This window comes from Thunnus maccoyii, chromosome 12 (assembly GCF_910596095.1).
Source record: "Thunnus maccoyii chromosome 12, fThuMac1.1, whole genome shotgun sequence".
Lineage (NCBI taxonomy): Eukaryota > Metazoa > Chordata > Actinopteri > Scombriformes > Scombridae > Thunnus > Thunnus maccoyii.
In genome coordinates, this window is record NC_056544.1 from 5,630,423 (window position 1) to 5,647,447 (window position 17,025).

General features: G+C 40.4%; 1 protein-coding gene across 3 annotated transcripts in view; it reads right to left on the reverse strand.

Annotated features, from left to right (window-relative positions):
• Positions 1-17,025, reverse strand: part of col15a1b (collagen, type XV, alpha 1b) — a 53,987-nt gene that overhangs the window by 24,007 nt on the left and 12,955 nt on the right. For 2 of the 3 annotated variants that reach the window (XM_042428361.1, XM_042428360.1), the window contains exons 1-4: positions 7,092-7,713; positions 3,114-3,301; positions 1,887-2,096; positions 1,391-1,543 (exon numbers count right to left, since the gene is read on the reverse strand). In XM_042428361.1, the coding sequence (XP_042284295.1) occupies positions 1,391-1,543; positions 1,887-2,096; positions 3,114-3,301; positions 7,092-7,476 (936 nt within the window). In that variant the 5' untranslated portion in view covers positions 7,477-7,713. Of the gene's footprint in view, positions 1-1,390; positions 1,544-1,886; positions 2,097-3,113; positions 3,302-7,091; positions 7,714-17,025 lie in introns of those variants that run through there. The other variant, XM_042428362.1, reaches the window with a different exon arrangement.

The window sequence follows — 17,025 nt, forward strand, 5'->3', positions numbered from 1 at the left end:
TCGGACTGGACATGACTGATGCCGTACATCCACATATTCTGTCGTCATGCTTCAGATAACCCGTTCGCAAAGTCAGGCTACTCTGAATGAAGTGAGAATGACTGCATCCTTTTGCCATGGCAACAGCAAGTGATTCACGGCTTGTATTTATCTTTGTAAGCATTGTGGATTTGAAAATGGATTAACAGCAGGTCCCGCAGTAATTGCAGTCTCAAGAGAGTTTTAGTAGCTGGCTCTATAGGTCAAGTCTTCTATTACACAGTATGTTGTCATTCCTATTGACCAAGGAACAACATTTATGTAGTCTACGAGACCTTGGATTGACTTTTCACACACATTTCATCGACATGTCTGTATATTATCATGTTATTTCATTTACAGCTTGGTGCTAAAGTTGAGTTAAAGGTTTATCTTAAAAATTATTGTATGGTAATTACCATACAATTAAAGCATTTTCTTGGACCTTTGAGTAATGAAGACCTTTTTCTGTCAGTCAAAGGCAGAGTCAAGCCCTTGATCTGACCACAACTAAGCCTTGTTGATATGTCTGACTTCCTCATCTGCTATTGACTTACTCCCCTTCCTCTCCTCCCCATCTCTCCCTTCTTCATCCTCTCTTTACATTCCTTCCCTTGTACTTCCTCTCTGTCTCTGACCTTCAAAGTTTTATTCAGCCAAGTCTGTGCAAAAGACCGCTGTGTTCTTCAGGATGTAGTACTAGTGGTGGACATGATATTTTGACCCAACAATACCAGATTGTGCTGGTGAGGGATTAACATTGAAAAGCATACTGGACTGATTTTCTTAATCTTTGGACAGAGCTAGGATTGCCGTTTTCCCTGCTGCTTCCAGTCTTTATGCTAAGCTACGCTAATTGACTCCCAGCTCTAGCCTCATATAATGGACATACATGAGAGGTCACGATCTTCTTGTCTAACTATCTGTACCGATGCACACAACCCTATAAATACAGCCTAAAACCTGGTGCAAATGTTCACATGCACTTTTTGATAGCTTTCATTTGTCCTTTTTCTGCTTGAATGGCAATAATAATAGCATTTTTTTGATTACAGCAGCTCTTTTACTTTATGTCCTGCTTGTTGCATATTCAACAATGTTCATGAGGGTAGACAGCATTCAGCTCTTTTACATGGTAATGAGAGGCCAAAACACACATGCACACACCTACACAGACACACAGACACACAGACACACACAAAGGAATGTAATCCTGAGGCCAACCGCAGAGACCAACTACACACTGATATTGACACATGCAGAATCTCATTCCCTCTTGTTCCTTTTGCTCCTCTTGTGACAACTCATTGTCCTCCACTAGATACAAACTTACCCACAGACACACCGAGCAATACAAACTTTTTTCACTTACCACAAACTTGTCAAGCCCCGTGCTTCCTGCATTTGCAACGAAAATGCCTGAGTTGTGTGAGAAAGCAAGTCTTTCTGGTCTTCGATGGAAGGTAGTCCTCTCGGCCTCGCCACAGTCCATGTAGAGACGCACCTCTTCGTGCTCCACCACCACCTGACAGATCAATACACCCATTTAATACAGTGTTTTATCATGGAATGTTTCCTATTGTTCACCACTGGGGGAAAACTTCCAGAAATATGGCTTTTTTCCTCAGAGGTCAGAGGTCAGGGTCAGCAATCAAAGTATTTCAGCAATGAAGATGCTTGAGTCGAGGGCTGTCACTCTATCAAGCTTATAAATATTCAACTCTGATATTGTGATTCTTTGCTCTTTGCTCTGACATTAAGAATATCCCTAATAAATTGTAAATAAAATATAGGAAAGACATAAAAAAAAAACATTAATTGCAAATTTTACTGTATTGTACCTAAGGCAGATGCAGTATATTGCTTACTGTGAATCGTGTCCACTGGTCAGTCATGTCTGGGACACTGAAGGTAGCAGCTTTGTGGCTGTGGGAGGCTTGCTCTCTGTCAGTATAGTACAGTAAGATGCTCTGGAGGCCCCCACGGACTGGAGTGAGGGCCAAACCCAGCTCCACCACCTTCTGACGGGCATCTGTGATGGCAAAGAGCACACCTCCTCGCTGGTTGGCTGGACGCACCTGGGGTTAGGGCAAGGTAGAAGACACTGGAGGTCACTAGAGGCTTATTACTTTGGCACAGTGTCACGTTACAATCAATATTACATACCATACCATATCATGCTGCAAGACACATAAATGCAGTAATGTACCAGACTGAGTGCCACTAAAGTTCCAGTACAAATGAAAACAATCATTCCTCTCTGTATTTATTTATCAACCAGTCATTGCAATCAGTCTGTAGGACATCATGTTACTGCCATGAAAAGAATACCTTATTTTGATTGACTATGAAGATACCACACACAGAATAAATTGATTTTAAACTTTAAAAGTTTCTAAAAATCATTGCTTATGAATGCCTATGCAGGCTGAGGAAAGAGAAAATGAGAAAAAGACAAAAGGTGGGACTTCAGAAAAACTGGGACCTGGACATGTCTTTTGTTTTACAGTCAGAATTCCACAAGGTGGCGACTTTGTGTAGCCGTACCTGACCATAAAGTTGTTAAGCATTAAAGGTGCAATGTGTAGGATTTAGTGGCATCTAGCGGTGAGGTTGCAGATTGCAACCAACTGAATACCACCCACCCACCTGCCAAGCATGTAGGAGAACCTATGGTTGCCGCAAAATGCAAAAGGCCCTCTCTAGAGCCAGTGTTTGGTTTTTTTGGAATTTGGTCCATTCTAGGCTACTGTAGAAATATGGCAGTGCAACATGGTGGAGCCTCTCCCTATGTAGATATAAAGGGCTCAGTCTAAGGTAACGAAAACACAATAATTCTTTTTATCAGGCGATTATGCACTAATGAAAACATACTTATGAATATTATATTCCATTTCTGCCAAGTCCTTGCTACATGCCACTAAATTCTACACACTGCACTTTTAAAATTAAACTCCTGTAATGTACTTTCTTCTGACTTGATAAGCCCTGCTGTTGTGTGTGGCTCTGAAGCACTACATTTATACCACACGATCACAGCTTGAGGAAGTTTAAAAGCCACAGGTTGTGGGTTAACCTCTATAGTTTAGTGTTACCGTGACAATGATGGCGAAGTCCCTGTAGAATGACCCTGGCACAAAGGTCTTGGTGAGCCGGCCGATGTTGGCTTCAGGCCCAAAATTGTAGGCTGGAAAACCCTCGTAGCCAGGAGTGAAGGAGACCGACGGAGGGAGGGGGACGCCTATCAACTCCGTCAGGTCCAGATGACCTCCTGAGCCTCGCTCTGACAGAGACAGACACAATATAAAAAAGGTGAAAAATTGAGAAAGAGGGAACAACAGATAGAAGCAGGAGGAAAGAAGCACCAGTTTTTAGAGTTTTTTTGATGTAGATGTCCGAATCCCCATCTTCCCTAATGTCTGCTACCTGTGGTTCTGGTTCATACACCACATTAGAGTGAGAAAGAGAGGTACTTGTGAATCATCTTGACATGGCTTTAATTTGACTTGATTTGATCCTGACTCATCCTACGCCTCACTGCTCTGCCTCGCATGGACATAATCCTCCGAAACAGATAAGCACACACAATGTGAGGCAATTAAGAGTGTGTATGCATGTGAAGAGATGGCTTCACATTCTCTTGATTCCCCCCACTTTGGAGACTGTCTCCCGTAGCGACAAACTCTCACCTCAGCATTCCAACCAGGCTCACCCCTGCTTCGTATATATCTCTGTCATGCACAAACACACACAACTAGAGATGCATTTGCTTACACTTGCACACACATCAAACACACACCTCACCCACGTGAAAACACACAAGCCCCGACCACACCGGACAGCCCAACATTTGGGGGTCTCTAATTCAGCCTGACCAACTGGAAACATACCTGATTAGAGGGTTTAGTGAGTTTGAGTGTATGAGGGTGTGCTTCTGTTCACATTTACACATTTATTATTGCAAACACAGGTGGTGAGGTGGGCATTCAAGATGTGCAAACAAAATGCTCAAACACACACACACACACACACACACACTAAAGCCATCACACCTCCAGTCCAGATGTGCAGTCATTAGTGCTCTGTAATGACTGAGAGGAACAGACAAATGCCGCTCTGAGAGAACTCAAGCTACAACCAGCATGTTGTCTAGAGGTTTATTCTTCATCCCTGCACTTCAAGAACAGAGATTTGAAAATAATACCCAATCTTCCTATGGTAATCTGTTCAGAGACTGACTTGGCAGCAGGGACCTGGTGGTGATTACCAGTCATAACTTGGACTGCAGCCATTTCCAGATACTGAAGTACCATTTCACATTAGTACTGTGAAGAGTTCTCAAGGTCCAAGTTGGCCAAAAACGAAGACAAAGGAGGAGCAAAAGCCTTTGTGAGAAAAAGCAGCAATACTAGAAATCTCTCAGCACACTTCTGGGGAGTCAGTTCAGAGACTGACAGAGACAATGATGATGTGCTGTCACACAACAAAATACATTAACTCTAAATATGTTTTACATTTAAATTTACATTTTATCATTTGGCAGACACTTTTATCCAAAGCTACTCTCAGACAATCAAGCGTTAGAGGACAGTGACTCAAAAAGAGCCGTGTTACATATTCTCAACTAACAGACCAGATAGACATGCGATGACAAAAGGTTTTTTGTTGTTGTAATTGTTTTTTTTAATCATTAAATTGAGAAATGATAAACCTCATTATCAAACTTAATTTTGACATCTTGTGAAAAACAAACAAAAGAAAAAAGCTGTATTGTGTTTAGCGAAGTAAGTGTTCAGCAATATTTTTATATGAACAATCATAATCATAGCTGTGTGTGAGCTTGCTCATAATGATGAACCTACAGAGAATTATCATACAACTCTGTATCCGTGTTTTACTAAAATTCCAAAACTTTAAGCCTCTTTTAGCTCATTGTTTTGACTTTCCAGCAGCAGGCAGCTATTTTCAGTGAAAAACCCATTATATGCCACTCCCCCAGCACCAAGCAGCACCAAGCAGCAGTCAAACCTTATTCTGCAATGTGGCAAGTTACTATTGGGGTCAAATGATTGTACTGAAGTAAAAAGTACAATATTTTTCTATGGAAATACAATGCAGTACAAGTACCTCATGAGTGCACAGAAGCAAAATACTTGAGTAATAGAACTTAGTTACTTTTCACCACTGGTTTGGGGACACACACACACACACACACACACACACAAAGAATGTGTAACAAGGTCAAATCCCATTCTAATGACATCATGTGATATGGATTTAAAAGTAAATACTTCAACATAACTTATATTGAAATCAAAGATTTAATACTAACACATCTAACACATCTATAAATCTATGATTTCTTTCTATTAATCAGTCCACAGATTTAGTACTACTGTGACCAGCTTCAGTAAATCATTCATTTTTTAACTAAACAGTCAGACAGACAGTTGAATTACTCAGGTGGTCATACAGACTTCAAGCCAGTCAGCCAATCAAACAGCACTCAGTCAGTTCCATTCATTTCTTTAGTCAAACAGTCTGTCAGTCATCTAATCACCCAGTCATTTTGCATCACATTTTCCCACTCTGACTCCCTCCTCCTTAACCTAATCCTCGTCATGTTGGCCACATGGATGCTTGATCAGCTTGTATAGACTTATAAAACCAATATTAACAACCCCCTCAACGTTGCCACGAATAACCTTTTAAACCCACCTTAACCCTGCCATGCCACACAAAAGCTTCCCACTGCTTGGCCCACTCTCCGTAGATTTCTCAGACTCTAAAAGATTTAGTGCAGAGCACATCAGGGTACAACTGTGTCACATACCAGCACGCTACAGAAACAACAACTAGGGCTTCTGTTCTGCTTCTTGGCATACACAGAGACATGATAAAAACTTAAGATGCAGGATATAATTCAGAATTTAACTGATGTGGATGAGGGACTGAACTACTGACCCATCAACACGACCTGAACAAATGAGAGGGAATTAAGTTAGTAAATGTGATGGACCTGTTAAGCTAAACAAGGGGATGGTAGGGAATAAAAGCCTTGTCTTTTCTCATAGTTTCCTTTAAATTACAAGTAAAATCTTGTTGCATTTAAGCAGAACTGACACATGGCTTGACAATTAAAAGACCAATTTCCTCTGCAGCCATTCAACAGTAGCAAATAATTTTGCACATTTGAAATTTCATATTGCTTCTGTCGAGAGCAGTATCAAAAAAATCCTTGCAATTGGTGAGCAAAGAGGGATTCAGAGTCAGTGAACAATTTACAAGAGGTGGTTCCCAAACTGGGGGTCAGTAAATCGATAAATCTGAGGGGCTGAGATGATGAACGAGACAGAAAATGTTTTAGGGAAAAAACATTTCTGACACACACATTATGTTTATTTTTTGAACTTTGTTCTTTTTTTTTTTTTTTTTTTTAAAAGAGTTCTGCATTATAGTACTGCATTTTGATTTATTTGGGACACCTGTGAGAAAAAAAGATTAAAAACAAAACACTGATGCAGAGGAGGCCAAGATATTCTGAATTTAAATCAGTAGTACGGATTAAGCTGCAAAAACTCTGAATCCTGCACTTCCCATAATGCAACAGTGATGGCATCTTTGTTAGACCCTGCTGCTGCAAAGCATATCTGTAAAAAACCTCATGCATTTCTTTTAAAATGTGTGCAGCTTTCAGACTTGCCAAAGCCCCTCCAGAGCCACAGAGAACATTATACAACTGTTTTCACTTCTCATGATGAGGTTGATGTGTAAAAGCAAAGGAGTTCTTCTCTAATGTTTACTTTTTTTGCAATCATCTCTTCTACCATCTCACATCTATTCAAATAAAACAGCAAGAGAAGGGAGCAGGACTATGAGAAGGGACTATCATGCGTCAAATAGTTTGGGGACCACTGGTTTAACCACTTGCATCTCTACTAAAGTTAATTGCAATCCCAACCACCTCTGAACTAGAAATCTGCCAGTGAGAGAACTTGAGCCACAAATCTGAATTGTTGCAAATCTCTCAAATGGTCTTCCCCTCTTCTCTTCACCTCGCCTATGACACTCACCACTCTTCCAGTGTTTCAGTGGTTTGTATTGAGATCTGCCGTTGCTGTTTCCACCTGTGTTCTCATCTTGAGGTGGGGTCCCAGGTGCTTCAGTGCTGTGGCCAGAAATTGACACTGCTGGGCGGAGCGTAGGGGTCTCTGTTTGAGTGCTACCCTCTGGAGCTTTCTCCTTCATCTCGTCCTCCTTTCCCACCCACTCCGTTGTTCCCGGGATGTCAGAAGGGCCCGGTGAGATGATGGATGGAGAGGTGATGGAGGGGGGAACAGAGGGAGGAGAAGAGCTGGGGCTGCTTTTTGAGTTTGACCAGAGGAAACTCCACCACTGAGCCCTTACAGGAGAGGAGAGGAGCAGGAGGAGAGCAAGAGACAAGCGAAGGGCTCCCATCCTCTCTGCGTGTCTCACACAGATTCTGTTAACTGCAGCTATGAAATACTACACATGTGCAAACAGGCATAAATGCAAGACAGCTATGAGAGGATGCACACAGTGTCACTGGCACATGCAGGGTTCTGCAGAGTGTACCAAAAGACAATCTCAAGTAATCCAGGAGAGCAGAACAAAAAATAATCAAAGAAACTTTCAGCCTCTTACTGTCCTCTCTTCGTGTCCTCTCTCGTTATGTCCTTCCTTTCTCCGTCAGTCTCTCTCACTCTGTTTCTCTCTGATATCTCTCTCTTTTTCCCCTCTCCCTCCCCTCCTCTCTCCCTGTGTAATTACCAACTCGCCCTCCTCTGTTACTCTACAGCACAGCAGACTTGATTTCCTCTCCCTTTTTCTCTCCCTCAGTCAGACAGGCAGATTAGAGAGTTAGTTCACTTCTCCTCCCTCCTCCTCCTCCTCCTCCTCCTCCTCCTCCTCCTCCTCCTTTCCTCTCTCTCCTTTACTCCTATGTGTGTGTGTATGCTCTCTGGATTCAGACTTGGTCTCTCGCTCACTCTTCACACCACACCAACGGCCTGTCAAGGCTAACAGCAGACACAGATTCAAACTCTCCCATGAATGATGCTGCAGGTGCAAAACCTTTGCAGCGGATCCTCACTTCCATTTCCCTTTTGCTGTACAGTGTTTACCAGGTAAAAGTGTGGAAATGCTCAAAGGAAATCACCTTGAGGAATACATTATGATTCATTTAAAAAGAACCAATATATCCACATCTAAACATTCTACAAATTATGACACTTGTGGTGAGGTATCCAACAAAATACCATGTGAAACCACAACAAATGAGCCTGGGAAACTGTGTGGGAAACTGTCTGGGAAGCTGTACAATGTACAGTGTTTTAGCCGGTCAGAATCAAACATCCGCAAACACGACGCATTTGAAAGGTTGCTTGAAGGACACAAAAGCCTCTCTCGTCTCTTATGGGTAATAAAATACTTTTAAACAACTACAAGGTACATTCAAAACACACTGTGTTTTGAGAGAAATAGTGTGGGAGAGAAAAATAGTATACAAAACTAAGACCTGAGAGTCAATGATCTGTCTTTACCAAAGGTGGTACAGTGCACAAGAGATGATCAGTTGTTTGGTCTATGAAATGTCAGAGAATGTTGAAAAATGTTGATCAAAGCCCAAGATGCAACCTAAGATGTCTTGTTTTGTCCCAACACAGTCCAACAGTCCACAACCCAAAGATAGTTTGGTATTATAGAAGACTAAAGAAGCTAGAAAATATTGACATTTATGAAGCTGGAACTAGAGAATTTTAGCATTTTTTCTTTAAAAATGACTCAAAACCACTGATTATCAAAATACTGCCAAATCTACTTTGGCAATCGACTGATTGATAAATCAACTAATCTATATGTTATTACTTTATGACTTGTGTTTTCTTGCCTGATTGTGTTTTTGCATCTGAATTGATCTTAGTTAAATTTCAATCAGTAAGACTATGATATTCTTTCCCCTCTGCTTCATCATTTGTTACTATTTCTGTGCCATATTTTTCAACTTCCCTCCATTATGTTGTCAGGTTAATATCTAAGTGGTAACTCATTCTGCTTCTCCTTCTTCACACCATTCGGACAAGTAAAACTGCAACTCCTCTCACTAATCCACACAGCCAATCGCCAAGAATGCTGTTTGTAAAGAGGACGCTGATGATGCCAATATCCAACAGCCAGGCTGGCCCTAATCACAACCATAACGAGCCTTCCACCAAAAACAGCACGCTTTATACCTGTACATTAATTTTTCCTCAGTGAAAATAATATAATTGAGGTGTTTTACTTTCATGATATTTAAATGCTTAAATGGTAGATAATGCTGTCATAAAATGGCTGGACCAATAACAGATAACATTTGTTTATCACCTAAATTTTAGGTGGAAAACATAAAAACTACCAAAAGTTGGATGGAAGCAATTCTCTCTGCTGCAGCTCATTGAACAGTGAGAGAGGCCCCATACTGATGATGACAAAGGGATGCCTGTTCTGTTGTATTGTGCTTCTGGGAATGTTTGGTGAGGTCCAGGATGAGGGTTGGAGTGCTGCTGAGGATACGGTCTTGGGTGGAGGTGTTTGTTCAGGCTGACATTTTCACATTAGGGGTGTGGTGACACCCCTAATGTGAAAGCATGTTTGATGACCTTCATTTTCTTGTTAAAAAAAACCTGGTGGGAAGACTCTGCAAACATGTGTCTCAATCTTCTTCCACTAGATGTAGACATTTTAGGGGGTTGTAACCTGAGGCAAAAGTGGAAACGACCAAAATTGCAAGTCTTTATGGTTTGTAATGAGACAGATGATGATGGTGGCATCAGTACTATATAACACTGTGGCAACCTACTGTGTAATATCAGAGAAAGTTTTAGTTGAACCCATTATCACTCAATGTAAGCAGGTTACAGCAGACATTATCACTTGCCATAGTGAGGAAAGCACAGGTGTTACTAATAACATTAACAATGGCTGCATTCTATTCAAGTGTCCCAGTAAGTCGTGAATGACAGTGTGACAGTGAGCCAGTATGCACAATACCAGGACCCAGAAACTGAGCAGCTAAATGGTATTCAGCAATTATTAATTTTATTATTTACACCTGTCCATCTTTCCTACAGTGACATGTCAAAATGTCTTCTATGAAAAAGTTATAATATATAACTTATAATTAGGTATAAGTATGTGAGATAAGGAGAAGAACCGTTACCTAGCTCTTCAGTTCCTGGGGGCTTTTACGACACTTGTAGGTCATTGTTTGGGTTTTATGGCCCAAGTTCAGTCTGTGCTGTTTTTATCAGTACCATAGGCAGCTGTTTTCAACAAACAAGCTACGATAGCCTGTCCACCACCAAACAGCAGACAAAGTTAGCAACTAGCTGGTGAAGAAGGTTGAACATTTAACTTAGGCTAAATCCTATGGCTAAACCTTTGTATGCTACTCTTGCAAGCAAGAATTGGTGGAGAACAAATCAGAGTTAAGAGAGTGAATATTGGACTAACATTCATCAGGTGGCCTGAAGCACAACTTCAAACAAAAGTTAATGTTGCTATGTGTCTGCTGGTGTGTGGGTGTGTACTCAAGTAAAGTTTTGCTCACATGTTAGCAAATATGTCTTCCTATAGGTTTAATGAACAACCAGGCAAACAACAGTAATGTCTGCAGAGTTAAAAGGCTTGTTGCCAATGTTCTCCCTTTTTTTTAAAGATATGTTTTGGTGCCTTTTTTGCCTTTAATGGAGAGCTGATAGCAGAGAAGCGACAGGAAACGGAGGAGAGAGAGAGAGAGGGGTATGACATGCAACAAAAGTCCCAAGCTAGAGTCAGAACCAGGGTCATTGCAGGCATGTGGCATGCACTGTAACCATTAGCTACCAGGGCATTCCCAATTGCTCAATATTTAGCATTACTCATTAAAATATCACAGGCAGTCCCACAGCAATAAAATGCTTGACTTACCTTACCTCCATTGCAGAAACAAAACCACCACAGAGATGTAATCAGAGCATCTCGTTATTCACACTGAAAGTGACTCAGTTACTGGGTTGCTATTTTCCGAGTGTGGCCAGTGCTGGAGGAAATCTGTCGAAAAGTTGCAAATGTGCTCATAACTAGTGCATGCAGCACATTTCGGCCCTTTAAATAAACAAAAATGTATGAGATTGATGTGTTTTTTCAATCCATATGTCTTATACCTAAAAATTAGTGATTGAGAAAATTGCTGCAGGACAGTTACATAAGGTATGAGAGAAGGAAAACTACTTGATATGTTGGCACAAAGTCAACCAGAGAAGTTGTAAGTAGTAAAGTCAACATTAATCCGTTTGTAGAAGCAACCTTGATGAGTTTCATCAGACCCGTGGGAGCCATGCTGGTCAGAACACACTAACACATAAACAGTGGTGGGAGAAAAAGGATGGGTGGACTCTAATGGAGCAGATGACAGGTTTAAAATTTAAAGAGAGGGTGAGGAAACTGCCTGAGGGGGGTAAAGCTTGATTAGACATGGATTAGCAAGGGATGGGGGGTTGTGGGATGGGATAGGTTGAGGAGGAGTTAGAGGGGGTCAGGAAGTGAGGCATGGGGGGGGGGGGGGGGCAACCCTGATGATACACCCCAGTGAAACTTGTACATATGTACTGTGTAATCATAGCTTCATTCCTCCTACCAAGTGTACTAAGGGGGTATTTTTTGATTATAGTCGTTAGCTATTATACAAGTCATATCCAAGGATGAAAAATACAGCATGTCTTTAAAACAGTATTCACAGCAGAACAAGCTATAAACCCAACATTAACATGTTATCACCTTATCAAATTTGTTAGTTGCCAATTTACACATCCAGTAGACAGAGAGCAACATTAGCATTAATTTGAACTCATGTTTCTGGCTACCTGACAAATGTAAGTCCCAATATTCATTCTCATTTTAGCTCTGTTTTGTTCTCCACCAACTCCTGAGAGCAATATTCGTCTCATTAGCTGCTCAAGGCTTCACTATGATCACTGGTTGCTAACTTTGTCCGTCATTTGGTGCTGGAGAAGTAGCGTACAGTGAGTTTATCTGAGTTTTTTTTGCCAAAAACAACAGCAGCCTTTTCTGTCTGGAAAGAAGTTAAATGAGAGCCATGAGGCTGAACCAAAACAGTAAAGGAAACTCTAAATAAAGGCCATCAAATGTCAATAATAATCTCAGTAAATGGTTTAAATTAAGTTAAATTAGGCTGTTATCTCTTGGCAGAGGTGGCAATCAGAATGTCAGTGATAGAGCAACAGATAGAGGTCACTAAGCTGTTACCTATTAAACTGGAACCAGTCATCTATTTGAGGGTATACATGAAATGAAACGATGAAAGTGACCGTTAGCATGGCTTCTACCAAGCATAATGTTGTCAACAAGTAAAAAACAAAGTGGTCACTTTCATGTGCAGTGGGTGGTGAAAAGCAGCCACATTCTTATGAGTATTTTCAGACCCCCTTTTTCTATACATGGTGACCCCATTTAGGGCCTCTGGATTCCAGGAAGAGTAACCCCTTCACCCTTCACCTCACTCTCACTTCCCGCTCTACCTAGCAACCATCCCAACAATAAACTCTAATTGGTTTACTGTCACAGCCTATCGCACGGGGGATGCTATGAATTTATTCACAGAAATAACCATTTAAGTGGCTGCAAGAGACAGAAGGGAAATCACAAGACCAATAGACATGTGTCCATATGGCATTATGTGTAAAACAGTTTTTAAAGATTAACTTGCTGCTTTGGACACTGAAATATGTTGTATTATTATATGAAATATACCCTAAAGTCAGGCGTAATGGTGAATTTGTGTGTCCCACAATTTGTGTACCATATACTTAATAAAATGACAGCAGAAGCATGATTACATATCAGCCTGTTATTACTGTCTATAATTTCAAAATAAGCACAGCAGTGGAAAACACTATAAAGAGGATACAGAAAAACAAAACTGTAAAAAAGAATCTGTAATATAATCTTGCTCACTAACCAGTACTTTGGTACCACCTAGTGGCTAGGGACAGTAATGCATGCAGAATAGAGAGTAGTTCAAACCATGCTTCAAATTCAGTCATGTCATCGTAATACATATAATAAAATTTAAAATACTGTACACAGAATCTGCACAACCAAATCTGTTTCTAAGTCCATGAAGTGAAAACATTCAATCACCAATGATTTTCCAAGTCTTATTTTCAATGAAATTTTGGTGAAATTACATTTCTCTTATGCCTTAACTGGTAATGTTCTGTAAGACTATGAGAATACCTACAGAACAAAGTTTCACTTGTTTGTAGTAGTCATGTAGGTTCGCCCATATAAGTCTTTTGTGTCAAATTAAAGGGTGGATCCACAGAAAAGACAAATAAACAGAGGGGGAACAGTAAAAATAACTCTTCGATGTGCTAATAGTAGAACTATGATTGTAAAATGCTCATTATGATCAACACTGTCATGTTAGAGTGTGTTCATGTCTCTTTTTGTGTGTTTGTATGTCCTACGTGTCTGTGTGTGTCCTGATTTTGTGTATTTGACTGTGCAAGTTGGTCCACTCTGCTAATTAGAGCGAAAGAGGTTTTGGCTCACTGGCTGGTCTTTCTGTGCCAGGACAAAACAAGAACTTATTTAGTCAGCACAACTGATACTAACGATGTTTAAAAAAAACCTCTTAAAACAAAGGTCTTTTCTAAAATACCCCAAATTACTAATTGATCAATCCAGCAACGCTCATAAATAAACTATGGCTGTAAACATTGGGCACTTTGGTTGGAACATTTGATGTCATGAAACTTTCTGTCACACAGGCATGAAATCATCTGTGTGATGCCAAATGAATTGTTCTATTTTTGTGTGACTATTCCCCACTAGGTTTGATTGACATATCCTCCTAACCAACCCTAAAGCAGAAACATGGGTGGGCGGGTTACAAAGGCCAACAGAGAGGACCTGTTCTCAGGTATACCACACATACACATTTTCAAACACTGTAGCCACTAGGCAAGCAATCAATGAAGCCAGTGTTGCAAAGCTGTTTTTCTCATGCACCTCCCCCTCCAACCCTCTTTCCTCCTTCACCCCTCTTCCGCTCCTCCTACGATGTGTTTTCATTTTATATTTCTAGGCCATGTTCAGTCAGGAAATGTTGCAGTAAATATATAAGCTCTTATGGGAAAGGTCAGCCAAGAAAATACATCATCGTGTGGAGAAGGGAGTCATTATCCACATTTAGTTAGTCAGGCCAACAGAGTCACTGGTATACATCAATAAAAGGACTAATAAAGCCAGTACAATGGCATAAAATGAACCTGGGACAAAAAAAGTTAAATTGTCAATTTATAGTTTGCTGACACACTTTTATAATCAAACTGCTTCAATAAAGTCCTTCAAATAACTGGCTGCAATCTGGATGTGACCTGTGACTGATGCTAAGATAAATGAATACATGACAAAATGAAGAAACAGGAAAGATAGAAGGAAAGAAACAAAACTAATTTGGATTTTTTAAAACTTGTTAAGTGAAAAAAAAATAAAATAAAATATACAGCAGCTATAATCTAGGGAGAGGACAAACTTAATGGATGGTTTACAAACCCAAACTAAGGTATAATACAGCTTATCCTTAACTTTGTCAGGCTGACATTAATCATTGTGCAGGAAACTTGATGATTGATTAATTGTTTCACAAAACTATATCTGAAGTTATTTTGTCGAACAAAATGATGATAAAACGCATCATCTGGAGATCTTAAGTCCCTTGTAATTTACAACTATATCACTGAAAGGCAGCAACACTTTGTAGCTGTGGCTCTGCACACAGGTAAGGTAGATCCTTCAGAGGTGATTGTTATAGTGGAACACGATCTGTCTGTCTCTTCTGTTCAACTGTCTGTCTGTGCAAATCTCTTTTGTGTCCAGGACGGCAGGTGGGAGACAAAGAATGTGTGGAATGCCAAAGATGATGTTAGATGTGCACCCTCGCAGACACACACACACACAAAAATCCACTTTGAACGCTCAGCTCAACCTCCAACCTAAGTGAAGACAAAGGAACTACCTGCAGGGCAAATTAGGGATGTGTGGGGTGTGTGAAGGCAGTGAGTTATAATCTATCAGTCTCCATCAGCTCTGTCTACACTGAAAGAGCAAATTAGAGATTGTTGCTGTCCAAATACTGAATAACCTTTATGGATATAGTAAATACAACCACTAACCTTGGCAGAGTCAGTATCTGACTACATAAATATATACACATACAGCACAGTTGTTGCTGTTGCTGTTGTCAGCAGTAAAATATAAGTGTTATCACCTTTATCCTAGTAGTAGTAGAAGTAGTAGCTACCAATGCGTATCACTGAAACATGCTCTATGCCACCCTTAGCATGGGAAAAGAGAGGGAGACTGTGCAGAACAAGCTTAAAGAAAAAAAGCAGAGACAAATAGAGAGCTTCTTAAGAACAGAGGACAAAAAGAGAAAGGATAATAAAAGGAGACAAGAAAACAGGATAAAATTGGGAGTCATAGATGTTATCAGAGGGAGAGTCTGACCCCAGGGTAGGATTAACCCAAACATCTGACCTACACACCCACCTACACACACACCCAAGAACACATACAAACAAAGAGTAATGAAAGACTTGGATGCTGTAGCCCGAAACTTTAATAATGTATAAGTACTTGAACTCTCTCTAGACAGGATCTTGTCCTGTATTTGAGCATACAAATGTATTTGTGTGTGTATGTGTGTGTGTGTGTGTGTGTGTATGTGCCATTGTGAGTCACAGCTCCCATTCAGAGCCAATTGAGCATGTGTAAGTAGAATCTAGATTACTTTGCGCTGAAAGACAAATCATGTTATACTCTTTACTGGCTTGATGCTATCAAACAACTGATTCAGAACAAAGAGGTCTGGGTTTACTGACAGCAGACAACTAGCCTCTACTGAGTGTGTGGATATAAGACAGAGGGGGCACAGAGAAACACTAAACACTCTAATTGTCACTGTTACGGTTTTATTTCATTTGCTAGTTGTAAATGTAATATTGGCAGTGGAGCAGCTGTTGGAGCCAGCTGTGTTACTCAAACCTATCAGAGATTACATCGCCTCTATTTGCCCAACTTTTAACTCAATTTCCAACCTGTGTGCTTTTGATGAAAGCCTGCATCACTAACATTTTTGGATAATGACTGGGGCCGGCATCCAGCCAATTACATTAGAGAAGTCATGGGGCCAACATAACACAGTCTCACATAGAAACACAGCTGACTAGACAAATCAGGAATGTGGTCTTGGGTAAATTCAGTTTAATCCAACTTTCATTATCTTAAAAGGTTTCCTCAATTTTTCAGTGAACCAGATGACTTAAAGGTTAAAAGGCCTTATGTTGTCAGCCATTCACCATGCTGAAGTGTCCTTTTTCAAGGAACCCTGCCAGTTCTGGGATTATTTGTCCTGTGTCTCACTTCTCACCTCCCTTTGGAGGAAGGTTTTCTATAGATGCTCTCATCAATATTTTTGGATATTAACAATGGAAAAAAAAATTACCAGCCACCTCAGGCACACCTGTCTGGTCAACACAATGGAGCATATAACAGCTACAGAGTTAGATAGTTCACCTCAGCTACAAGGACAGCGAATATTGGCTTTACATTTGCCAGATGCCCAGAAACACAATTTCAAATAAATGCTAATGTTGCTCTGCGTCTGCTGGAAGGATGTATGAATAGACACCTGTTTGCTAACACATTCGCCATATCAACTTAAGGATGGTAATGTCAATGTTGGGTTTACAGATGTTCCATTGAACCCTAGTGGCCAAAATTTTTTTAAAAAGTAATAAAAAATAAGTAGATACTGGTAGAAAAGAGTCCTAAAGTCCGTAATTTCAGTTACAAACCAATAACTATCGTAAGTTTGCTAACATTTGCTAACATTCGCCACTATAAACTACTGCTCATACCAGACTAAATAAGGCTGTG